The 27,530-nt window shown below is 42.9% G+C and overlaps 1 protein-coding gene across 2 annotated transcripts in view; it reads left to right on the plus strand.

The window, feature by feature from the left end:
• Nucleotides 1-1,046: 1,046 nt before the first annotated feature.
• Nucleotides 1,047-27,530, plus strand: part of SHROOM2 (shroom family member 2) — a 301,341-nt gene continuing 274,857 nt past the window's right edge. For both annotated transcript variants that reach the window (XM_088451660.1, XM_088451662.1), the window contains exon 1: nucleotides 1,047-2,073. In XM_088451660.1, coding sequence (XP_088307786.1) covers nucleotides 1,861-2,073 — 213 coding nt within the window. In that variant the 5' untranslated portion in view covers nucleotides 1,047-1,860. The remainder of the gene's footprint in view (nucleotides 2,074-27,530) is intronic.

Below are 27,530 nucleotides of genomic sequence, written 5' to 3' on the forward strand. Positions count from 1 at the left end.
CACCTCGCTACTTACCTTTGGCATCCTGGTGGTTGGGATGCTGGATCTGAGATTATGACCAGCGTCGGTAATGTAAGCGCTGGCATCCAGACCGCCAGGATGCCGAACGCCTCCCATTTACTCACATAGCAATTAAACTACCAGGGTAGCTTTGGATGTGTGGGAGAAAACTGGAGCACCTGGAGGAAACCAACAAGAACACTGAGAACATACAAACTCTATACATACAAATATCAGCATGGCTGGAATTAAGGCGAAGGCCCCAGTGCAGTTAGCCAGGACGCTTTCAGCATGTCTTTCTCTGAGAGACAAAACGGAGTGTAATGTCCACTTAATTAATATTATTTTTTTAACTCATGTCTTTAGTTATCTGTACTTACAATAGTTTAATCAGAATCTACTTTTTCTTTTCTACTATAATGTAAAATACTACAAACAATAATATACATTTTAAACACTGAAAAGGTATTCATATTTATATTTTTTCTGTAAGGATAGAATGGTAAACAAAGGACAACGCATAGCTCTTTATGGGGCCTATTTATGAAGCCAGTGTTCCATTCCCCAAGATTTCTGCCAATACCCCTGGGATGTAACCTGCGGGGACAGTGGTTAACGCTATCGCTGTCCCTGTGATTTACGGTTAGTAAATAACGGGATAATCATGTATAAAATGATTATCCTCACTGCAATGTACACCGAACACTTCTGCAATTTGTACTACACATGTACCTATTGCTTCTCACCATGGGGAATATGTAGTATATATATAATTCATCTGTAACAAATGAAAGTAAATATAATAAATATTCCTGGGTGTACATTTGGGACACATACAGGCAGCATTGGGTTTTCTTTTTGATTTTCAGACCCTTGAACAGCAAATGAGATAATGAATTAGTCTGGTCAAATATGTTAAGTAATAAAAAAAATGACATAAGAAATATAGCCGCCAGAAGCAGCAGCTCAGTACTCAGTGTAGACCAGTGACACACGCATTCTCTCTCTCCCAGGGATAATCAGTGAGTGATTGCTAAGCAGGAGAAGGGGGGAAGGGAGGGAGCAGCCAGCCAGCAGGGAAGAGACTCCTGCGAGCCCTGCTGTATTATTTAGCTCTGTGCACCCTCAGCAGCTCCCAGTCGCCAGTCTCCGGCTGACATAACAATAAATAACACGCCGTCCCTGAGAGAGGGAAGCAACAGGCAGCAGCAGGAAAAAGCCGGAGAAGTTGGCTGTGCGCTCTAGACCCGGACAGAGACACCGGCAGCGCCGTAATTGTCAGCTGGGAGGAAGGTGACTACTACTCCCGGGTTGGAGCCTGAACAACCAGAGATCGCGGTCACTGCAGCCTGGACAGGTGGCTCTTGGAGAACTCTGCAAAGTGATACCGGGACTGTCTCTGCGCTGCTGGGACCACCGGGACCAGAGCATGTTACCTGCTCCCCATATCTGATCCCACAGGGATAGCAGAGCAATGGCCATTGTAATGGGCAGAGCAGCAATAGCGCCCCCTCTGGGCTTGTGGTGTGTGTGCACCCGGAACTCTCCCCATTGCTGATAGATTGGGACCTTTTATTATTTTACCAGGACTAATTCAGTATATATTACCGGCTTGCGGCTTATTTCAGAAATCGGCACAGTAAATGCAATAAGCGGATTGTTTCTCTTTTTAATTTTGTAATAAACTTTTTGATTCCAGTGTTTCTGTGCACTGTCAGGAATACTTATATTTGTTTGATGGGAGGAGAGTACATGGTCTCCACAATCTATATGCTATGTAGACTTTATGAGAATATTATAACATAACGTTATCTGTTACTTCTGGAGGAGTACATACCTGGGATATTGCTGGCCAGCACCATGGAGAACCTGGAGACTAGAGGAGAACAAGAGCGGTTTGTGCCAGATGTCCTGAGGACCCCTACGGGCTTGGACCAAGGGCAGAACATGATGATGGAGAGGAAAGTAGTTGAAGGCTGCAGATTTGTGGATGTATTTCTCACTGGTGGGGCTCCTTGGGGATTTACCTTGAAAGGTGGGAAAGAACATGGTGAACTTCTAATTATCACTAAGGTAAGAGTAATATAGTTAATCTATACACGGAAATAAATGTATATAGAACTTTAAAGTATTTCTAGAATTATTCTAATTAGTGTACCTTACTACACTGTACTTTTGCAATACTTGAAAAATATATAATAATAATGAACACGCACTTGTTATTTATACAAGCACCACTTGAAACTTGGATTCCACGTTTTGTCATTGCAATTATTACCATGCTCGTCTAGGTCCGTCCCACATTCTTGTATTCAGTCCGCTCATCCACCCAAGGTGATCACCCCATAGGCTTAGCGTGCCAGCCCCCCACCACAACACCACCTAACCCTGTGTCTCTCCACCATCGCCTACAGTACAGTATGATTCAGACCCGCTAGCTTAGAAGCGTTCGCTCGTAGCTGGCCGATTTTCGTATTCTGCGCATGCGTATGCATCGCAGTGCGCGAACCAGTGCGAGCGATCGGGAAGCGGTCGCTCACTGCGCATAGACTGCCCAGCAGAGTGAGTGATGGAAGAAGCCGTTTGTGGATGGTAACATGGGCAGGCCACTAGAAACGGGGGAGTGGAGGTGCAAACGCAGGTGTGCCTGAGCGTCTCAACGCCGTTTCAGAGGCGTACATAATTAACAGGCAGCGTCATTGTACACGTCACCTGCTTGTATTTCACATTGAAGTGATTGCACTGCTTGCGTCAGGGTATAGTCAACCTCAAGCGCTGCGATCGCAACCGATGGTTACTCGATGTACCGATGGTTACATACACTTCCTGGAGATGTCGTGGGCAAGTGGGCGTCTACAAACACAGAGTGATCGCACACCAAACTTAGTGGGCGTGCTAATGCCTTGCCGTGCGATCGCCTGCCTTGCTGGGTGTGTGCCGGATTTGCATACGCTAGTTGCGAGCGAATGCATCTAGCGAGCGGGTCTGAATGAGCTCCATAGTTCCTGGCAGTAATCAGTCCTGGTGGAGCAATAGGGAGGTGGGTTTGGTTCCGTAGCTCTAGCGCTCCACTTGCGCGTAAGAGAAAGTAATCCTACCTGGAGTGATGGGTGTGCAGAGTCAAGTGGCATCTGCATAAATAACAAGTAATACATAAGTAATGATAAATTGGCATTATACATTAACTGTATCTGTTGGTAATCTGATTTACATTCTGCGAGTAAGCACAGCATTGGAAAATAAAGGTCAGCATACATTGTATAGTTTTTTTTCAACACTATTATTTATTGACTACTCTATTACTGGCTTCTATAAAAATGAAAAATCATTAAGGTGTTTATTTAACAACAATTGTGCTACAGACTAGAAAATTAGCATTCCTACGCGTCGCACAGTGTAGCGATTTGTAATGCTTTTTCAGGCTATTTACTAAGATGCAGAAGCCATTACATGGACCGTGAAAAAGAGCACATCATGATAAAGCAATCACTTTACTTCCTGATTCGCACCCAACTTGACCAATGTGCCGCAGTTACCAGAGAGCAATATAAAGATGGTATTAGCTATCATTTTCTGAACTTGGTAAATGTGCCATTATCGCAGTCCCCATAAACAACTATAGGGGCTGCTGTTATGATCTTTACTGTAAATTGTGGAAATTCTCTGAAAAAAAATGTTTTGGGTGATTCACCGCAACTATTGGCCTCATGTTTTTTGGCCAGCGATAATGAATGGACGCCCGAGGGAGCAATTAAATTATTTTGAGCGCCCATTAATTATTGCACTTGCTGCACCCAAAAGTTCTGGGTTTAGCTGTGTAAAGCGGCTATACCTGTCTAAAGTCCTGGTTGGGCGCCCAAACCACTGACTTTTTGATCGCCACCTCAGGAAGGTGTGAGCGGAAATGTCGGTACCAGCGGCTCTTGCGCCCCAACGGAGCAACAATTGGATATCATTGTTGGGCTCCCATTAGTTAAGGCACCCAAAAAACAATTGAATTCCCACCTAAATGTCTTTATAAGGCTCTTGCACCTTGATTATATGTTATAGATCCTAAGCTATACAGTAACTATTTCAAGCGTATACCGTGCTGTGTATACAACATCTGTTCAGAGTCTAGGCCTATTTAAAAGCTTGTTATCTTCTAAATGATTTAATTACATTTCCACTGTCTGATCTCACGTCTTCCCATTAACGCTCGCTGTCTTCACAGACATAATCATCACTTTCTGGTGCTTTCCATCTTTGCCCTTGAACTACAGTATCTTTTCAGCCTTCATCAAAGGGGGGAAACTATCCACAAATGTATATTACTTCAAAAGGATGGTGTTGTTTTACAAGTGAAATATCTGAAAGGAAATAATTAGAGGGGTGGATAAAACTTTCAATGTCTAATCATCAGTCTGTAAGGCCTGTCAGCTCTACACCCTTCCTTTTCTGAGTGTGACTGAGAAGAGACAGTATCTTGTTATTATTTTTCTTGTAGGCGTACTATATTTGAGATTAAGTGATATTTCATGTCATTGCTATGTGTAAGGACGTGCTTTTCCCAGGCCTAGCTGACAGTGTGCAGAAAGTGGAGGTGTCATGGCTAGTGTAGGCCGTTTACTTGTCTGACAGGGCAGATTTTGTACTCAAACTGCAATGTGTTGAGTCACACAACACCTAGGTAATAAGCTACTACATGAGGTCTGTTTACTAGGAAGTGAAAAAATCACTGACAAAACAGATGCCCTATTGTAAGAAAAGAAACAAAAAAATCAAGTTGTAAGGAAATTTAGCAACAGTGTGTTAAAGTAACTTATAAACTAAAGCTAGGTACATACTGTAAAGGTGCGTATCCACTAGCAGACTGTAACGACTGCACGGTTACGACGTTGTAATCGTGCAGTCGTTTCACAGTCTGTGCTGTGTCTACACTGAACGATCAGTCATTCAGTGAAGGCACATCAATCATCCCCGAACATGGGCAATCTGTCATTATCGGCAGATTGACCAGCATGTTCGGGCGATGATTGATGTCGGAAACGACCATGTGCGCGATTTGTGCCCGATTACTGAGCGATTGCACGATTCCGATGTCGCTCAGTAATGTAGCGTAGTGGATACGCGCCATTAGATTGTCTGAAAATCTGATAATGTATGGGAGCAAAATACAATCGACCATTTGTTCCCAAACACGGGAAAACAGACAAAAATGGTCTTTCAGACTTATTGATTTAGGGGCCTATTTATCAAAGCTTGATGAGAGAGAAAATTGTGAGATATAAATCACCAACCAATCAGCTTCAAAATTACATTTTATAGGCTGTGTTTGAAAAATGACATTTAGGAGCTGATTGGTTAATAATTTTTCTCTCTCATCAAGCTTTGATACATAGGCCCTTAGGGGCCTATAGGGGTCTATATACTAAGCCTTGGATGGAGATAAAATGAACAGAGATAAAGTACAAGCTGGGTTTTTAAAATGGCAGTTAGGAACTGATTGGCGGGGACTTTATCACCGTTCACTTTATCTCCATCCACAGCTTAGTAAATAGACCCCTATGTATCAAAGCTTGATGAGAGATCAAATTGTGAGAGAAAAAAGTATTAACCTTTCAGCTCCTAACTGTCAATTTTCAAACACCGCCTATATAATGTAAGTTAGAAGCTGATTGGTTGGTGATTTATATCTCACAATTTTATCTCTCATCAAGCTTTGATACATAGGCCCCTCTGTCCGTTTTCCAACATTTGGGAGCAAATGGTCAATTGTCATTTGCACCAATACATTACCAGATTTTCATTCCAATCAGCCAGACTGGACAGATAATCTTATGTATCAAAGCTTGTTGTGAGATAAAATTGTGAAATATATATATCTATCATTTCTAATGGTGGGTACACACTGACAGATGTATCTGCTGCACGTCGGCCAGTGTGTACCCGCGATATGTTGTCGTTCACCGACATATCGCATTGGCTGTGCTGCACATCCAATGGACAGATATGTCTGCAGACATATCTGTCCATCGGCAGGTGTGTACGGGCGGTCGGCCGCACACACAGCGGCAGCCGCGAGGAGGGGCGGGACATGCCCCCGCCCCACCCACCGGGTCCCACCCACTGGCCGCCAGGACCTGAGGGCACAAGCAGATGATGGCCGTTCAGTGTGTATGAACGACCATCATCTACAGATATATCTGCAAATATGTCTGTCAGGTGTGTACCCACCTTTAAACACAGCCTGCAAAATGTAAGTTAGAAGCTGATTGGTTGTGTTCTCCCCAGGCTGTTTTCTGCGGGCGCATTGCCCGGCAGAAACAGCCTGCCGCCCGGCACTTATCCCCGCTGACCCCCACTGTGGAACGCTGGCCTCCTATCGCTTCAGAGGCCAGCATTCCCAGTGATGCATTGCGCGGGTGACGTCATGACGTGAGGAGCCTGCCCCGTGCACCTGCTGGATTTAGTTAGATCCAGTCAGCTCGAGGCAGCGGCCAGCAAGTAAAGGTAAGTGCTGGGCTCGGGCCAGGACCAGTCTGGGGGTTACTGCATAAGGGACACTATTAAACCTATGGGCACTGCATAAGGGACACTATTAAACCTATGGGCACTGCATAAGGGACACTATTAAACCTGGGGGCACTGCATAAGGGACACTATTAAACCTGGGGGAACTGCATAAGGGACACTATTAAACCTGGGGGCACTGCATTAGGGGCCAGCCTGGGGGCACTATTTAAGCCTGGGGGCACTACTTCAGCCAGGGGGCAATGCATAAGGGCAAAGTTAAACTACAGGGGCAATGTATAAAGGGGAAAACTACAGGGGGCACTGTATAATAGGCACTTTTAACTGAGAGCCAGTGGAGGAGCAGCCTGAGACCTGTCGGGCTGGATTGGTAAGGGAGATGCCCCTTTTCCCGGCGCGCGCATAATTGCAAAGGCCCCCACCCGGCTACTTTTGGATGCCACCCGGCTGGAAAAAATTTCTGGGGAGAACACTGTTGGTGATACATATCTCACAATTTTATCTCTCATCAAGCTTTGATACATATGCCCCATAGTGTGTACCTATCTTAACTCTAATCCTTGGTTATTCATTTGGTACATACCGTAGGAACCCTAATGTTTGGTGGTAGCTGTAATCATTGGTACATAGGTTCAGTTATATATTTAAGCATATAAAGCCGTACTAAGCAATCACATTATATTGTATTTATAATGTCTGTGCTTTTCAAATGCTATAAAATTTAATTATGAAATGTTTCTGCACTCTATTGCTCTTTTTTATTTATTGAATATATTCTTTAAGCATACATCCAATTTTTTTTTTTAAATTGGCTTTTGTTTTCTTTAATTTGAAGAACCTCTAAACTTAAATACAGTATTAAAGATTGTCTCCAACTCCCAGCTTGTGAGCCTATTGTAGAACGGGATGTAGTCAGCAAGCCGACGGTCTAAATACCGACCGCCAGCTTCCCGACTCTCTAATCCCGGCGTGGTACTAATGACAGGCGTCGAAAACTCGACGCCTATCATTAACCATATGCCGAAAGACCGACGCCTGGCATACCGAACAAAGGTAAGCCGGGCGCGGACAGCCGCGCAGGGGGGGGGAGGGTTAGGTTTTACGGCTCCCGGGAGGGACTTAGGGCTAGGCACCCCCCGGGAGGGTTAGGTTTAGGCACCCCCGGGGGGAGGTTAGGGTTCGGCACCCCCCCCTCCCCCGGGATACTTAGGTTTAGGCTGCAGGGAAGGGGGGGCTAGGTTTAGGCACTTAGGAGGGGTTTAGGGTTAGGCACTTGGGGGGAGGTTAGGATTAGGCACCCCTAAGGGAGGGTTAGGGGGTAGAATTAGGTTAGCGATACTTACCTTAGGACGATCAGGATTTTCACCCTTGCCGGGCTGCCGCTATCGGGATTTGAACCGCCCTGTAGCACTATACAGATACTTTCAAAGTCCATAAAAAGCATAGGAATTTATGTCTGCAATATATTTTCTTAAATATAACATTGGGCAAAAAATATATAGTCACATGTAAGTGCTAGGTAAATATATAAACCACGTTTAATTGGTTTTTCTATGTGCTTCATATTCATTGCGCTTTTATAAATACAACTTGTACTTGTTTCATGCATTAACACATGTATTCTATTTGTAATATGGTTTTCATGTGTTAGCATCAGAAAAGCACATTCACATTGGATAGTTGTAAATGAGCTCTAATTCTATTATATAATCTTGCCTCTTTGTTGTCATTGTTTGTTATAACTTAAAATGCTTGTTTAAAAGGACTACTGATATGTCCTTACAGATAGGTGTATCTTTTATTAATGTATTAATTTAACTTGCTACTGAGATTAAAAGTGGGTACACACCTGACAGATATATCTGCAGATCGAGTGATCTACAGATATATCTGCAGATGATGGTGGTTTCGATGTGTATGAATGTCCATCACCTTCATGCTGCAGCGGGTCGTACCGGACTGGGGGCGGGTAAGGGGTGTGGCCTAATCACAGAAGGCGTGGCCCAATAAAGGGGTCTATCCTCTCTTGAACACCCCAGGCCTGTACTGAAACTAGGAGCACTTCCTGGCACTCCTGGCCGGTGGGTGCAGGGATAATAGTGATAATAATAGTGTAATACTGTTTTTTACAGTGGGACTACAGGTCCCAGCGTGCCTGCCCTTTGGCACTTGTAGAACTACAAGTACCAGCAGGCGGCAGGCACCGGTACCCTCACTGTTAACAAAAAAAAAAAAAAAAATTAAAATAACTACATTACACACACCATAGAAAGTAAAAGTTTATTGCATACACTCACACTATACTCACCTTGTCCCCGGTCCTCTTCTTCAGTAGCATCCCGGTGTTTGGATAGAAAAAAAAAAAAATACTCACCTAAACCTTGGTGCAGGTCTGTCCTCTTTTCCAGTAGCACCCTGGGCAAAAAAAAACGCAATGTCTCGAGCCATTTTGGACTGAAGAACCATATGTGTTTGCACATACGGCTCTTCCCCGGCAAGTGATGGGACCCACGAGGTTTCCTGCACGTGCCTAGTCGCCAGCCAATCAGTGGTCGCTACTATACTAACTGACCACTGATTGGCTGTGAGTGGCCTGCTGTCATTCAGCAGCAGCTTACTATAATAGCGGTCTCTGATTGTGGCCTGGCAAGTGCAGGAAACCTCGTGGGACTCGTCACTTGGCGGTGAAGAGCTCTATGTGTAAAAACATACGGCTCTTCAGTCAGAATGGTTCGGGACATTGCATTTTTTTTGTTTTAATGGCTGGGGACTCTACTAGAGAAAAGGACCGACCTGCACCAAGGGATAGGGGGGAATTTATTTTATTTTTTATCCAAACACCAGGATGTGTTTGGGATGTGAGTGTATGCAATAAACTTTTCCTTTTTATGGTGTGTGTACTATGGTAATTTTAATATTTTTTACAGTTCTACAAGTGCCAACAGGCAGGCACGCTGGGACCTGTAGTCCCCATGTAAAAAACATTGCATTATTATTATTATCACTATTACCCCTGCACCCACCATCCAGGGATGCAGAGAAGAGCCCTGGGCTTCAGCCTAGGCATGGGGTGCTCAGGAGGGGGGTGGGGGGGGCCACTTTATTGGGCCAGGGCTGACTAGTTTAGGGTGTTAATGCTTAGGTCAGGTGACCCAGTGAAAGGGTCCCCTGGCTGCGGCATTACACCTTGGCTAGTGGAGCCCTGTGCTGGTTTTAAAAATCAGCTGCAATTTAGGGGTCTATGGGCCTGATTCAGAGCCGGACACTATTTGCGCTCGCTCGTTCAGAAAAAGGGGCCGGCTATTTAAATTGAGCGCTCGCTCTTTGCGGTCTGTTGATGCCTCTATGTCAGAGCGAGCGAACTAAACATGCGCTCGCTATTTCTCCGCTATTTATTAGATTAATCGAGTACATCGAAAGGCGTCTGAACTGCTCGCAGTGCTTGTGGTTGGATTTTCCTACCGCAATCATGTGAACAGTTCAGGCTAAGAGACAACCAAGTGACGTGGTCGATGACGCTGCTTTGTTAATTATGCACACCCTTAAAACGCCAATTTTGACCGTTTGGCACGCCTGCGTTCGGATCACCACTCCCCGTTTTCAAGCACCTTCCCCTGTTACCACCCACAAACGCCTCATTCTATCACTCAAATTAGCAGGCACTTGCTGTTTTGCGAGCGCTCGATTTCCGACCGCAATGACTGGTTGGCGCATGTGCATTACGACCCATACGCATGCGCAGTTGTGAGAACATCGCTCGGAGCGAACGAGCGGCCGCTTACGAGCGGCTCTGAATCAGGCCCTATGTACTAAGCAGTGATAAGTGACAGAGTGAAAAGTGATAAGTCTGTGATAAGTGCCAGCCAATCAGCTTCCAACTCTCATCTCACAGGCTGTGTTTGAAAAATGACAGTTGAGAGCTGATTGGCTGGCACTTATCACAGACTTTTTACTTTTCACTTTGTCACTTATCACTGCTTAGTACATAGACACCTTAGTCAACAGAAACAGCCTGTGCCTTCCCAGCCCAGCACATGCTGCTATGTACTGGGCTGTGGTGGGTCCAGGGAGGCTGTTGGTGCTGATCAGCAGCAGTCTCCTCTGACTGTGTGGGGGATAGCGATCATACTGATCACCTCCCTCCATGGAGAGTGCTTTTTTTTAAAGGAGATATGGCCACGCCTCCTCACATTAGGCCACACCCCCACAAATACCCAGGCCCAGCACAGCTCTCTACGGCTCTGAACATATAAACAAAAATAGGTAGGTCTCTACCACTCATTTACTTTAGACATAGTTATTCTAGTAGTCATCTGTTTCAAGGCGAGGAGATGACAGAGAAAGGGGAGGGTGAGGGAGCAGAAGGGTCAGTTCATGGTTGTCACTTGTATGTCAACAACCATACTATTTCCCACAAGAAGGTATTCACATTTACTGCACAAATATTAGGTTAGAGTGTCTTGGGGGAAAAACACTATATTACATGCATGTACAATTATAGAATAAACACAAAATTCAACTTTTCCTATCCAAAGCCGCCTGTAGTTTGAGCTAGCAATCAGAATGTCACCAAATATTGTAGGTAAATTAATTAGGACATTGGAAGCATAGTAAAGGAAAAAAATAGTAAAGGAAGTCACTAATATTGAGAATATGGTGCTGCCCAATGTGAAATTGGACAGAGAAATGTTTTGTGCGTTAAAATTCGTGGAACACAATAAAGGTAATTCTCCATTATAGTTTAGTCTTGTTATTCATTCATCTATTTTCATGCTTCACATTGTACAGCGCCATATTCCCCGTCTCGGTGACTTTTCGCATTAACTTAACTTAGCAGAGCAGAGCAACGATGAATGGATCTAAATAGTAAAAAGAGCAGGATATGCCCCCAGCGTTATGTGTAATGGGGGACTGGCACACACAAAGTCCCTCCCAGTTGTCTGTGGGTATGTCGGTGCGGTGTTTGTGTGTGTCTCTCTCTCTCTCTCTCTCTCTCTCTCTCTCTCTCTCTCTCTCTCTTCACATTTTTGGCGATCACAATCAAAATAGGATCGTGATTTGCAAATCTGTAAAATGTAACATGTATAATTTCACCGATCCTCCGACTGTTTGCAGAACATCGATGGCTGCCAGTCGGCATTTCTGACCGGCGAATCTGCGTTTCTGATCATATCGCAGGATCGGACAATATGTCGCCTGGCGTATGGGGGCCTGCAGTCTAGGCTGCCACACACACAGCGGGTCTCCAGACACACACAGGGCTCTCCTGCTGTGAGCAAGAGTGCAGTGGCTAATTTATTCACTATTCAGTTATTTGTGGGAATGTGTATATATCCTTTTAATTGTGGCAAATAATTTTCTTCTTTTATAATAATATTGTCTAGTATATACTGTATTAACCACTGAGAGTTAATGTAGCGATATATCCAAGAGGTACACATGCATTACATACTGAAACAAACCAATACAGAAAGATGAAGAGAACCCTGCTTTTCACAGGTTACAATTTAAAGGAATTAGCTTCATACCTTTATTACGTATTGATTTTTTTCATATACACATCTCTGTGATTTCCAAGTGAACCCTTAGAGAGCATCCTAATGGCCTCCTATCTCATTGGGGTTTCTCCAGGATTTAGGGGCCTATGTTATTAAGTATTAACCCACCCATTTTTCAAACACAGCCTATAAAATGTAAGTTAGAAGCTGATAGTTGGTGATTTATAGCTCACAATTTTCTCGCTCATCAAGCTTTGATACATAGGCCCCTTAATTTGAGAGCTGGTACTGTGACCAAGCCGAGATGTGCATCTTACATTACACAGGTAATTCTAGATTAGTGAGATGCTGGAGAAATTTGGGGTAAGAAAAAATCCATTAGGAAGCACCTTCTGCTGTTAAAGACCTTTTACCTATTCATACATCGGTGTTCTGATGAAGTTTAGCCTTGACTGCATCTGGTATCTGTATATTGTGTTTTTTTTTAGTAGGACCGGTATGAGGCTGACAAGGACAGATAACACTTGACTAACTTGGCTATACAGGTTGAGTCTCCCATATCCAAAATGTTTGGGACCAAGGCTATTTCGGATATTGGAATATTCCGTATTTTGGAATATTTGTATACCATATTGAAATGTCTTATGAAAAGGGCCCAAATCTAAACACAGAATGCATTTATGTATTATATACACCTTATACACACAGCCTGAAGGTAATTTTATACAATACTTTCAATAATTTTGTGGCTCAAACAAAGTTTGTGTACATACATGAAAATCATTTATGTTTCATATACACATTATACATATATTTTTAATAATGTTGTGCCTTAAACAAAGTTTGTGTACATTGAACCATCAAAAATCAGAGATTTCACTATCTCAGGCATGCTAAAAATATTCCGTATTTCAGAATATTTCGTATTTCGGAATATTTGGATATGGGAGACTCAACCTGTATAAGTAATGAAAATGCTGTCATTAGTTTGATCCCATTCAGGTCTTGCCACTTTTAGCCTTTGTGGCCAACACAGTTTGGAATGCAAGCCACAGGCATGTGTATTTTAGACCTGCTCCCAAACTGCTGGGTCATGCATGCACTACTATCTAAACTTTGAGCATCTGTGGTTTATACATATATATATAAATAGGTAGTCATGTTTATTTTGAAATCACAGGAAGAGCCGATAAAGCTGCATAACTATCTTTTGACAAAGCCAAAGTATGTGGTTTGTTTTTGGTTTGTCAGCCTTGTATTCTCAATAGGTTCCTTTCACATATGTTGCTGTAACCGCAGCAGAGACTCCGTGGAAAACTACTAGGCACTTTGCTTTATTGTTCCTGCGTTGTTGCTGGGAGACTTCAGGATAAAGTACTGGAGAACTCCCTGACGTGAATCCTAATTGTGCTAATAAGCACCCTATTGCTCACATACCAACAACTCTAAGAAATATCACTTAAAGGGAACATAAAGTTCAAATATATACTTTTTTTTGCATAAATTGTCAGTGACATATATTAGCATATACTACTGTGCATATTTGGATTAAGTAAGATGTTTGGGAAATGCACTAGTGGAGTCAAATTTAGATATTGACCTAATACATCGTTAAAACAATTGCACCTATTGTCCCTAATACATTGAAAATTCCACAAAGCTTCATACACCAGATCACGGTGCGTGTGAGGCACATGAATAAAGGTTACATGGTTTCCAGTGAAGATGAGTTTTGTACTTTGTATCTGCCTATATTTATATGTATATCTTATGTCAGGGCTCGACAGAGTTTTGTAAAATCTAGGAGCCATCTTAAAAGTTTAGGAGCCAGACCATCGTCCATTACCAAAATATGAAAGCTTGTTTAGACCACAACACATGCCCTTTCAGTGCCCCTCAACCTAGTAGTAAGCCACTTGTAAAAGTGCCCCCAGTAGTAAGCCCCTTGTAATAGTGTGCCCAGTAGTAAGCCCCTTGTAATAGTGTCCCCAGTAGTAAGCCCCCTGTAATAGTGCCCCCAGTAGTAAGCCCCCTGTAATAGTGCCCCCAGTAGTAAGCATCCTGTAATAGTGCCCCCAGTAGTAAGCCCCCTGTAATAGTGCTCCCAGTAGTAAGCCCCCTTTAATAGTGCCCCCAGTAGAAAGTCCCCTTTAATAGTGCCCTCAGTAGTAAACCCCCTGTAATAGTGCTGCGCACACACACAAGAAAACCCCAGAATACTTGCCTAACCCCCGATCCTGCGTCAGCCGCTCTTCGGAACTATTGGAGAGATGACATGACATCTCTCACATAGTGCCCGTGGGGGGAGCCGGACGCTGGAGCTCAGGGGTGAGCTCCGTTTGCCGGAGCTCAGGGGTGAGCTCCGGTTGCCGCTGCGGGGAGTCGGGCACCCGCTGGTAAATTTTCAGCGGGCGCCCGGCAAATTGGAGCTTCCTTGCGGCGGGTGGGGCTTGGAAAACTCGGTCGACGGGAGTAAAATCTTAGTCGCCATGGCGACCTGGCAACCGGGATTTGTCGAGCCCTGTCTTATGTTCAGTTCTTTTAAAATTGTACAATGCTACAGAACATGTTAGTGCTATCTAGGATTTCCCCCTTTATATAATAAAAATAATAATAATAATAAAAAAAAAATTTATATATATATATATATATATATATATATATATATATATAATATCTATATCGTCTTTACTCTGCACTTCGCTCTTCTTGTCGTATGTACTTCTGGTCGGCTGTACTATGATTCGTTCTTTTTGTCTTGCATTCACTGTCCGGTGAAAGCAGAGTCAGCATGGGTTTTATTTATGACCTTTTGCAATTTAGCTCCAAAAAGTATCATTGCTTAAAATTCTGTTGCCGGGGCAGCGGCTCAGATAAGAGCCCGTCAGAGCAAATAAAGAAAAGTAAAGTGATGACTTCTACTTCTGCTATCCCTTTATTGCCAGGGTAGGATTCTGCTTACCTACTGTGCATGCGCAGCCTGTTCATGTATAGGTTGCTGGGGAGAGATCCAAAGATCACTCTGGTACAAACATCGAAAAAATGTACCCTTTCAGTTAAAATGGCTAATGGGGTCCATACACCTGTGACCGATTTCCGCAATTCCCTGTTCTGCCTACGGGATCGGGGACATTCAACATGTTGAAAAATCTAAATTTCCCATTCTCAACCCAAAAATGGTCAGTCGGCGAGACTGAAATTTTTTACATGTTGAACTTCCCTGGTTCGTTGATCATCGATGGTCGCCAATCCGTGGATCAGGTTGGATTGGCAGAATGGGGAATTTAACATCGTACACGTATGGGCCCCTTAACATTGGATACCTGGGTGCCAGCTCTGAAAAGCTAGTTCCCATGGATTCTATGGTAACTGCTTATGGGATCTAATATAGAAGTCTGGAACATTTACCTCTAATATCTGCAGTGTTACCTTGATGTTAAATAGCCCAAATATTTATTAAAAATTGCTACATTATTATTTAATATTCCCCTGCGAGTAGAAACCCTAAAAGGGGGTTCTCCAAACATCCATTTCATATCTGTCCTCAGGTTGTCGTTGCATTTACCTGTGCTGCTCTTTTGGCAGATTATTATTTGCAGGTGTTGATAATTCCAGGTGTCCGCTATCAGACCATCGTTTGCATTGTACTATTTATACCTTAACAGCAAGTCACTCCCAAAATGAGCCCAGATTGATTTCTGAGGTATAAAAACTAGCCCTTAATCCTGTATTTGTCTATTAAACATAAGGCATCATTGTGTTAAAGCTACAATTGCTCTGCAAACATTGATATTTACTTTAATGCAGCAAAATGAAAATGTATGGAAAGCTTAGTTGGTGTGGCAAACATTATTTTCTTGAATAATATCAACATGGGTTTTTGAGCAAAGTTTTATATAAGTACACAATAAACATGTACTATAGAACACTAATCTACAGAATTTTATATCTAGCATTATTCTCATTGCTTGTTCTTATATTAATTATTTATTGGAAGTAGCACAACTGTTCTGGTAACAAGGGAAACAGTTATACTTATAGATCACTCAGAATCCTTTGCAGTTTACACATGGTCGCTTTGAACTGTAGCACTTTTCCTAGTTGATAAGCCAGTGTTCTCCCCAGGCTGTTTTTTTGCATTCGCACCACCTGGTAAGAAACCGCTACTGCCCAGCACTTCCGCCCGCCCCAATTTGCCGCATCACCTGTTGCCCATTCACCCTCAATGTGTCCTTGTTGCCTTGGACACTGATGCTGGATGTGACGCCGAGCTGCGCTGATGTCACATGTTCTTCCCATCGGAGGCTCACAGTCCGCCTGGCATCTGTGTCCGCCGGCAATAAGTACACGTTAGTGAGGGTTCTGGGCGACGAGACGCGGTGCATTGGGACGAGGGGGGAGGGGAGTGCCGGGCAGTAGGTTGTTTGGGGATGCAGCGCATTGGGTCAGGGGAGAGTGCCGTGTGATGCAGCTGGGGCCCGTCATAGTACAGGGTGGTGTCAGGCTGGAGGGCAGAGATCTGGGGAGAACACTGTAAGCGTTAGCGTTCATAGGGCCTAATTCAGAGTCGTACGCTAATGCAAACTCATTTGACAATTGCTAAAACATGCTAATGCATCAGCTGGCAGAATTTGTATCGAGAAGCCTACTGGAACCCTTGTAGCTGCCTGCAACTGCGTACACAAACGCGGCATTGGACACAGATCCTCAAAACATTGACTTTTGAAGTGAGTCTATGGTCACTGAGAATGGACGTGGTAATTGTAATGCTAAAGCTTTGTTCCCTGCTTACGCGATCGCAGATGCTGGCTAGTACACGCCCAGGAAACTGTCACGACACGTCCGCGTTTTAACCAGAACTCCTCTGTAACCACCCACAAAACTGTCTCTTCCTGTGAATTAGTTGCACGTGAATCCTTACAGTGAGTGCGATCACAAGTCATTCGCAGCGCGTGCACAATGCAGCTGTGCGTGAACCCCCGATAATCGCTATTCCAATGTTCATCCAATTGAGCGTTCAGCTCTGAATCAGGCCCATAGTGCTGAAATCGCTGTGTGATGACACAATAAAGTGAAAGGCTAATGCTCATCAACTGTCACATACTGTATTAGTAATTACACTGAGAGAACGATGCATGCTACGTCTTCTCAGGTTATTCTCTCTGTGTGACCAGGGACGAGAGCTTCCCATTCACCTTATTGTGTCATTATGATTTAAGCGCTGTTTGAACAGTAGATTATATAATGTATACATTGTGTATATATACTTATACAGGCAGCACACACTCTGTGCAATAAGTGGAAGTGCAGTGCGGAACCAAATAACAACAACCAGCACATCCAGCCCAATATGAAATAGGTCAAAGTGCAAAAACTTGCAAATAAAAACGTATGAGGCATTGTGGCATAAACATGACAATAAACCAAGAACTTGTCAGATTCCAGTGTCAGGGTGGTCAAATAGGGCACGACATCCTATTAAGTTCCCAGTACCCCTCCTCCAGCCTAGTCACCTCCGCTCATGCTTTCTTTCAAGATTTTGCTTAAAGGACCCCATCTTCTGGAACTCGTTAGTCTCCCCAGCTTTAAAAGATACATTTTTATTAAACTGTCCTAGACCTCCTGATAACTTGATACTGTTCTACGCCACCCATCTGCTGTAGAGCCTTCCCAGTTCATCCTCCAATTTTTCACTCCTTCCCTTAGTGTGTCAGCTTTTACAGGCAGGGCCCTCCACCCTCTCCTTCGTCTGTAGCACTATACTTGCCACCAGTGCTCCGCTCTGCTCCCTTGTCTCCTTCCCTTCAGTGACTTATGGTTGCTCGCCCATATGTTGAGCACTGAATCGACTCACTTCTGTATGCTCCTGCTAGCTTCAGTGCATTGCCCTCCCCCTGCCTCTTATATATCCTACCCAGTCTGTGGTTTCAGATTTGGTATTTTTGCTATGTAATTATACTTTGATTTATATTTGTAAATTACTGTCGTCTATGGTAACCTTGTAGGGAGTGGCGTACACTTCACAGCGACTTATTAATGAAAGACAATAAAAATCACAGTCTAGGAGCGCAACGGCTATTGTGGAGTATATGCGCACCCATAAGGTGCCTACACACTTGGTGATGTGCTCACGATCTGACATAGTGTCCGATTTCCCCTTGAACTCTCCCCAGCAGCTCCCCGGCAGTCGTGGGCACGATTTGGTGTTAAAAACTGTCCAATGTGACAAACAATCTATCGTGCGTCCTAACTATTCCAGTGCATCGTGACTGAGATTGTCACATCTGCTCTACAGCACGGCAGATCTGAAGATGCGATGTACGACCTGCGGGGACGTGCATCATGATCGTGAGTGGACACTCACAATTTGGGCATATTTTACATGATTTGTCGCCACGATGCGTCGAAATTGGGTAAATCGTGTAAAATATCACTAAGTGTGTAGGCACCTATAGACCGGTGGCACTCTGGGAAGTGTAGAAAAGAGCCCCAGGCAAGCATAAAGGTTAATAAAATCGTAACCTGACAAAAAAAAGAAAATAATGACAGTTGGTCTGACCTCTGACCCCCACCCACCTAGCAGTGCCAGAGATGCACAGCAGAGAGTGAGTGAGTGAGGGGGGGGGGGGGGAGAAGAAAGAGGGGGGAGGAGACCTAGACAAAAAATAAAAACAAGGCAACGCCAGGCATCACAGCCACACCTCCCAACATTCTAGATTTCAGCAGGACAGTCCCGCTTTTCTCACCCACCAGCCGCAGTGACCTGCTGGCAGTTGGGAGGGACACTCTGTGCTCTAGCTCCAGCGGTGAATAGATGTCGCGCGCCTGGCATCCATTTAGTGCTAGGGGCAGCCCATCAGCTGCCGGAGTGCTGGTCACTCACCCAGCGTGACGAGAAGCGGTGGTGTTATATGTGTTCGCGTGGAGTCTGATGCCAGTATTAAAATGTTGGGAAGTATGTTAAAGCTTATTTATATATATGTGTGTGTGTGTGTGTGTGTGTATGTGTGTATGTATGTATGTGTATATATATTAGGGATGTGCAGGCTCGGATAGGTTCGAGTTTGCACGTGGAGTTCGGATTTTTCCCTCCAAAAAAACGGAACTCAGAAAGAGGCAAAACGTCATCTTGCATGGACGAACATCATCATTCCTGGACTTTTGTCCACGAATGATGATGTTCGTCCATGCAAGATGACGTTTTGCCTCTTTCTGAGTTCCGTTTTTTTGGAGGGAAAAATCCGAACTCCACGTGCAAACTCGAACCTATCCGAGCCTGCACATCCCATATATATATATATATATATATATATATATATATATATATATATATATATATATATGTATATTTCAACTCTCCTTGCATCAGACCAAAAAATCAACACAGCTCAGATGTATGACAAAAAATTTTTTTTGAACATTTAATACAAGCAACATTGTCACAGGAGGAATTGAAGGAGTACGTATCAAGTGATCATGGTTTCAGCTATTCATCAAAGAGGTATGGCCTACAGCCATTCTGGTGCCAGTGTGCACCTTTCTCAAGGTCAACATATATATACACCATACACACACTGCTATTCCAAAAGGAAAAATGCTTTATTTACGTAAAAGCACTATATTTTTATGATTATCTGCTGCTATTGCTACCGTAAGGTCCTGTGTTTTTGGTAAATAGACTATGCTATTTGCTAGGTCTCTCGGACGGGTCTGCACCTGCTGTAACCCTTTAATAAATAGGGAGAAGCTTAGGCCTATAAATATCATAGCACATTTTAGCACAGTGCACCCTGTTATAACAGACAACACAGGATTTCTAGCGAAGGTGACCTTATAAAGTTGTTTACATATATTTAAACAAAATTCATATAAAGTGGACTATAATAATAATTTTTTGGGCCAAGAGTATATTTGGTAGTAACTGAGGATGGCTTTATAAAAGGCAGTGATTTATAATTAGTATAATTAGGTAGCAATCTGGTTAATGTATGTGATATAAATTATCTAACTCCCCCCTTTGTTTTTTTTTTTTTAAATCCCCTGCAAAATCTAGTTAACTGCTACAAAACGTATAAATCGTTTGGTAGTCATGGGGATGAATGTATGAATGTTAGTTATACATGAGAGAGTTGCGAACTGTCTTGCATTTACCTCTCACCTTTAGATCACATGAGTACTTAGCAGGCCCGTGTATATTTAATGTTTGCCCTTTGCAGAGGGTTTGTGTGTCAGTTTGCAGAAAAGCACACGCTTGTGTCTGAATCATTTTAGGCACTTGATACTTTTTACAATTATATCCTCAAAGCTTTTCTCTGCCCTTGAGATATACTACAGAAAAAGATTACATTTAGCGTAGTAATGTTTGATATATAGATATATGTTTTGAAAATTTTTTTATTTTCTACCCATAAAATATAGCAGTTTGCAATACAAAATGGGCTTAGGCCCTCATTCAGAGCCGCTCGTTAGCGGCAGTACGCTCGTTCCGAGCGATGTTTGCACATCTGCGCATGCGTACGGTTTTTAGTACGCATGCGCGAACCAGTCAGTGCGGCCTAAAATCGTTTGTACGCTATATAGCGAGTGCCTGCTATTTTGAGTGACAGAATGAGGCGTATGTGGGTGGTAACAGGGGAAGGTGCTTGAAAATGGGGAGTGGAGATCCGAACGCAGGCGTGCTTAAAGGTCAAAACGGGCGTATTATGGGTGTGCATAATTAATACAGCAGCGTCATTGACCACGTCACTGGGTTATTTTATAGCCAGAACTGCTCGCAAATTTGTGGTAGCAAACACCAACCACAAGAATAGCGAGCAGTTCATACGCTGGTCGATGTACTCGATTAATCTAATAAATAGCGGACATGACGTATGGTGCGAGCGGCCAGGGGGCGTTTTTAACAAATAAACGAGCGTATGTTTTGCTCGCTCGTTCAGACTTAGAGGTGTGAACAGACTGCAATTTGCGAACGGATCATTTGAATAGCCACCCCTTGTTTTTGAACGAACGACCGCAAATAGCGAACGGCTCTGAATGAGGGCCTTAGTCTGCTGACAATCCACTTGTTGAATTGTAATGCAAACAACAGTGACCTAAATAAGAGATTCAGGACAGCACTCACGTTTTTTGTGCTGCCCTGAATTTTTTATTTGAATGAGGCCCTACAGACGCTGTAGTTTGTAGTTTTGTATGTTTAGCCAAATTAAACTGTTGTGGTTATTTGGTGAGCAAGCAAAGCAAAGGCATATCAAGGTGCCCATGTTATCTGTTGTGTGATGACTCTGCACGTTTGGTCATTTTCTCCCTGAGCAAGTTGCAAGACTTGCTGGGAATTACATGTTTGTGGTTAGCTTCAGTTTGTAGCTTCAGTGAGTGACTACAAACTAGATCAAGACAGATTACCAGGCAAGATTTAGGGTCTTATTTACTAGACAGTGGGCTCTCAGTGCATCTGATTATCGGTGGCTTTGACAGCTAGATTCAAAACTGCCGTAAATGAAAAACAACCCTTATTTATTACTAGTGACATGTTATATTAGACAGTCCAAGCAGCCAAAATCAGCTGAATAGTAAATAACACCCTCTGGTGTTAAACAAAAAAAAAAAAAAAAGCTCTTGGTGAATTTATATATATTTTGCAATACAAAGGAGGAAAAGTATGTTGTTTTGTTTGCTAATATTGATCAAATGACACTTTAACATAATTTTTTATATTTTTATTCTTGGTAGTAGTATTCAGTAAACATTGATGAGATATGTATTTTTTTTTTTGTTACAGTATGTCAAAATTTCTTCCCTATAGTCATCGTTTATTGTATACTGTTTTATGTAGAATAATATTACTCTATCTAGTATTGGGGAAGCAAATTTTCTGTATGTTTGCATTTTGGGTAACGTAAGTTGTAACAATGACTTCATTATATTTTATGGAAGCTTTTCATATCTATTTTTGTTTCCTTCCTTGTAGTGTTATTGACATAGCAATTTCAATAATACTTATATCAGATAATCCAATGTACTAAGGGCCTGATTCAGACCCATTCGCTAGGATGCGTTCGCACGCAGCCATCAGCAGCCAAAGTATGCAAATCCCGCGATTACTAGCAAGACATTAACACGCCCACTATGTCTTACCGTGCGATCGTGATATGTACTTAGACGCCCACCAGCCTGTCACAAGATGCACACTTTCCCTTAGTAACATACGTCATGTCCAGGAAGTGTATTAAACAATCGGTAACATCAGACCCATAAGCAGCACTTGTGGCTGCCCATACCCTACAGCAAGCACTGCGAGTGCTGCTGTGTGTAATTCAGCCATGTGACGTGTAATATGACGCTGCACGCCCCTGAAACGGCGTTCCGACGCACAAATATGCCTGTGTTCGCACCACCACACCCCCATTTCCATCGACCACCCCCTGTCACCACCCACAAATGGCTCATCCTGTCACTCATTCTAGCGGAGCATCTGTGTACAGGGTGCGATCGCTTCGCAGTCGCATTGATTGCTTCGTGGTTGTGCACTGCATCTTATACACATGCACATTGCAAACATCGGCAGGCTACGTGTGAACGCAGCCTAGCGAATGGGTCTGCATCGGACCCTAAGCACTAAGGGGTCCCAATATTATTGTATTTGTATGACACAATACTCTATTTAAGTGGTACACTTTTGGCTTGATGTCTCTGTCAAAGATAACCTTTGGCCTTAAACAACATACAGTTGTTTGTCTTCTGTATTACATGAAAGCTTTTCTTCTCCTTTTACTAATCTATTACAAAATTCCTCATTGATTTATATTCTTTAATACTTTTCAGGATGAGCTGGGGGTCTTTGGGTAAATAGAATACACCAGGAAAGACTCAGTCTTGCCCATGTGCCCTCAATGGGGCGTCCCCTCAGATCCCAGCTCCCCAAGCAGTTGCATAAAGATGCATAAAGGAAGTGACTGCCATGTTTGCTTAGTCTTTTTGAAACCGACTGCAGGTATATTAATGTTTCCTTCCACCTGAATTGGGAAATTTATTGGGGAAGAACATCAAACAGACCAAGCAGGTAGAAATGAATGGAGAGCATTGTTATGCCATTAGAATGAGTAGGGACATTTCCAGATAACTTCATCAAACTAAGGGCTCAAACCAATTAGGTGCGAGTTACTCATGTCCGTGTGTAAGTGTGGCTGTATGCCGCACTTATGGCACCTCTGGACTCGCATTGGGGCTACAAGAAAAAATATGCGAGTCCTGTGTGAGATCAAGCCCTAAATGTTTACTCCTTTTTTATTTTTTTTTGCTGTAGATAATTTTATAATAATAATAATGATAATAATGTTTGTTTTATATAGTGCTTTTCTCCAAGAGGACTCAAAGTGCTTTACATTTGTGGAAAAATTACCATATTACATAGATGGTTACAGTGGATGAATACACAATTATTAATAGCACAAGGTACTCACTGAGAAATCATCCCACCCATGAAAGCACCAGGCAAGGCAGCCGTCTTGGGCGCACTACATCGGTTACAATGGATGGCGAGCAATATACTGAAATATGAATACACTTTGTGGAGATACAGTAGAAAGTATGAGATACAAAATACGACCAGCAAGCCAGCCACAAAATTATCAGCTCCATACATTGCTCACCTGCCTACAAAAGTACTAGGCAAGGCAGCCATTTTGGGTGTACTGCATAGGTTACAGTAGACAGGATAAGCAATACATGGACCTATGAAATAGTTTGAGGAGATGCAAAAGTACAAATATCAAAAGTATGAGCAAGATCTTTTTATAGTCGTTTTGTCAGTCATTGAAGATTGGGACCACTTTTTGGGTTTATTCTTCATAGTATTTTGACCTTCAAGTAGACTGGATCTCTTAAATTCTTTTGGGACAGAGTACTCTGGGGGAGACATATGACCGGGCGGCTAATGGGCAGTAAATGTCTCTAACTGCTTCGCCTATTATTGCGGTGAAGCAGGTCCGCCGCATGTATTATAGCTGGGTTTGCCGACTAGGGAGAGTACTAATTAATCTGTCTTGCCAATTGCGCTCTCCCCCTTTCGGCTGGTGGCTGCCGTGTGACTGTACATGCACAGTTTTTTTTCATCCAGAGGGGCACCTGCGGCTTGTGTGCTTGCACATGTGTGCTGCCTCAGAACAGATGCCGAGACGGGTGTGACGCAAGGGCGCACTGCTGCATGGGTTTGTAAGGTTTGTACGTTTATAACTTTTATTGATTCCTACCTATCTATACATGTTAATGTCGCTAAATAGCATTATAGGTCGCACAAGAAATAATAGCTTTCCAGACTCAGATTGTGGTTCCGAAGCACAAAAAGATATTATTTACCAAAAAGCAGATAGTTACACGCTGTGATCTAAATACAATTAGCGCAAAAGATTATACATAAAAAAGGTACAGTCAATACATTACGCAGGCACTCTGAATCCAGATTCCCGACATCAATTATGAAACCTCCGTCAACCGCAAAGAAAAGATGACTGCCTAGCAGATTCAGGGTGCTTGCATATAAACCCTTGCAGAGATAGGCAATACAATAGAACAAGTTGACATAATCCCATTGGTTCTTCTTCCTGATTCTCCTGTTTCAATGCAGTTCATAGGTCAGTTTGTATGATCAAAGTCCAGCCTCCAACAGCTCTTTGTGTCCAATTTCCCACTGAAGAACAAGTCTAAACTGGCTGCATTACAGAGTACATTTTAATGCCTATTTCTCTATGATCCATAATTCCCAGACACATGTTGCGATTTCCTCACTGATGGAACCGCAAGTCTGCAAATGCACAGTGGTTTAGAATAGCACCAAACACTGTCTGTTTATCATGTACTAAACCTGAGATCTTAAATACAGTCACTTTATTACTGTCACAAATGGTGCTTGAGAATTACCTGACTCAGGTGTTGAAGTGGATTCAGCGGAGACTGGCTTGACTGGAACCATGGTAGAGGTAATTAGCTCTATTTGTGAAAGAATTGTATAGCAGTGAGAACTGCCTTTGGTGATAAATGACAAGAATAGGAAACTTGTAACATTGGAGTGGAACTAGTAGAAGACTTGGAGGAAAACTTGCTGAGTTGAACTGGTGAACTTGACTCTGGACTGGAATAACGTGGATTGAACTGATGAACTTGGAAGTTGACTCTGGACTGGAGTAATGAGAATTGAACTGGTGAGCTTGGAATTTGACTTCGGACTGGAGTAGTGTGAACTGACTTGGAATATCACTCCGGACTGGAGTATCTTGGAATGGACTTGGAATATCACTCCGGACTGGAGTATCATGGAATGGACTTGGAATATCACTCCGGACTGGAGTATCGTGGAATGGACTTGGAATATCACTCCGGACTGGAGTATCGTGGAATGGACTTGGAATATCACTTCGGGCTGGAGTATCGTGGGCTGTGCTAGGAAGCACTGGTAACACACAGGGAACTTAGGATCATAAGTCATGCAACAGCAATGGACATAATGCACTGGCCTGGAAACTGGTAGGATTTCTGGATTGCCAGGTATTGCTGTAGCAGGTTTTCAGGATTGCCAGGTATTGCAGTAGCAGGTTTTCTGGATTGCCAGGAATTGCAGTAGCAGGAGCCTGGGATACACTAGTACACAGTAGCCGCACGAACCATACACCACGGGAAGTAACAAGATGTTCAGGCCCAGAATTCTATCAGAGGAAGGTGTATATACCCTGGGTCCGGCAGGAATTGGTGGATATGATCAGGTGGTCTGGAAGTAGCACTCTGAGTGGTGGAAGGCACAACATGCAGAGAGAGCAGTCATCTCTGCAGGGCTGAGAGTCAGACCTGCACCTGCGATTCCAATCAAGGCTAGCAGTGTTCACAGACAGAGGAGAGACCAGGTGACTAATCACTGTGGAAAGGAGAGCACAGTCTAAATACACACACAGCAGTGTTACAGCCAGCATGATTCAGAGCAGATCTCCCAGGTGAATTGCACACACAGATCCATGGAGCAGCTGGCAGAGGTAAGTCTCAAGGCAAAAGGTAAAAAACTAGCCAGGGTTGTGACAATTACATAGTTATTAATGAATAAACCTTGAATATTAACCTTAATGCTAGGGAACCTTTTTATGTAAGTGTGTAAGTGTAAGAATATTGCGTAGTTTCGCTAATATGTGTGGTGCGTTTATGTGTTTTGTGCTTTGATAATATTTATGTTTTATTTAATGTGGGTATGCATGTAAGTCTATGTGTGTGTGTGTGTGTTATGCAATTCAGTGTATTAATGATGGATTTCATATATATATTTATCCCTTTCTAACATATTTTAAAACTACAGTGCAAGGTGTTACAAGCAGCTAGGTTCACTTTCAAGCAGGGTGGAGACCACCAGCTGACTGCCGTTGCCACTTCGTCTGATAGCTAATTCAAAGGTTTTTCCTCTGCCTATTTAGAATACACTTGTCAGTACTTCTTAAGCAAACCTCCGACCATTGTTTTCTAACTTCTCATTCAGACAAATTCAATTGTGCATATCAGTGTCTGGGTTATATTTCAATTGCCACAGATATACTTGTCTGTATGCGGGGCTTCACAATTTATATGTAAAACACTCACAGTATACATTTCTCAGACAGTATACAGAAACTGTTTCTCATTGCTAACTGAACCCTGCATGAATATTGTGTTTGTCAGTGTGAGAGTGTTGTATATTATTCGCTATTTAGAGTTGTGCGAAAATGTGGATATGTGCGCACACTGGGTGCGTGCACACGAAATGGTTGTACCAACATAAATCGGACAGCAGACGACCAAATCGTCCAAGAACAGTTGAATTGCGGTCGCATGCAATTATTCGACTTCGACACTTTATTAGCAAATCACAAAAAAAAAAAAAAATGGCTGGACGTGTGCAGTTAACGATTTAACAACTACCTCCCATTCATACATCTCCTCCTCTGTATACAATAAGTACTTGGCTCTCGGGAAGCTCTTTAAACATGACATTTTTTGTAGCATTTACACACACATGAAAGGTTACCTAAAATAATTATTCCACAGGGGGTAAAAAAAATTACTTCTGGCCATATCATCAGAAAATGTATCCTCCAAATTTGGATCCAAACAGTCCCCCCTTTTTTTTCTTATGTGAGTGAATTGGCGGGAGACTTCCCTTCAAAAAGAGAGACATACGAAACAATTTTCTGCTCTATGGTAAAATTTTATTGACTCTCAGCGTCCCTCTATTACAGAAAATATTCAGCTATGTTTTCACTCAACTCTAGTACGAAACCCATGTTACCCTACAAGTCCACCTATTACCATGTGATCCTTCATTCGATCTCCTCGTACCTCCTAGTTTGTCAATTCGCTAACATACTGTATGCTTCTGTTTACTGAAAATACTGACACATTCCATTTATTATTTAATTGCTGTTAATATCTCTTCTTATACCCATTTCTTATGTTTATACATGTTGTGACAACACCTTGGCCACTTTTGGCTCTCCTTATTGTGTGACATTA

The sequence above is a fragment of the Taudactylus pleione genome, unplaced genomic scaffold, assembly GCF_031769625.1.
Source record: "Taudactylus pleione unplaced genomic scaffold, aTauple2 ptg000026l, whole genome shotgun sequence".
Classification (NCBI taxonomy): domain Eukaryota; kingdom Metazoa; phylum Chordata; class Amphibia; order Anura; family Myobatrachidae; genus Taudactylus; species Taudactylus pleione.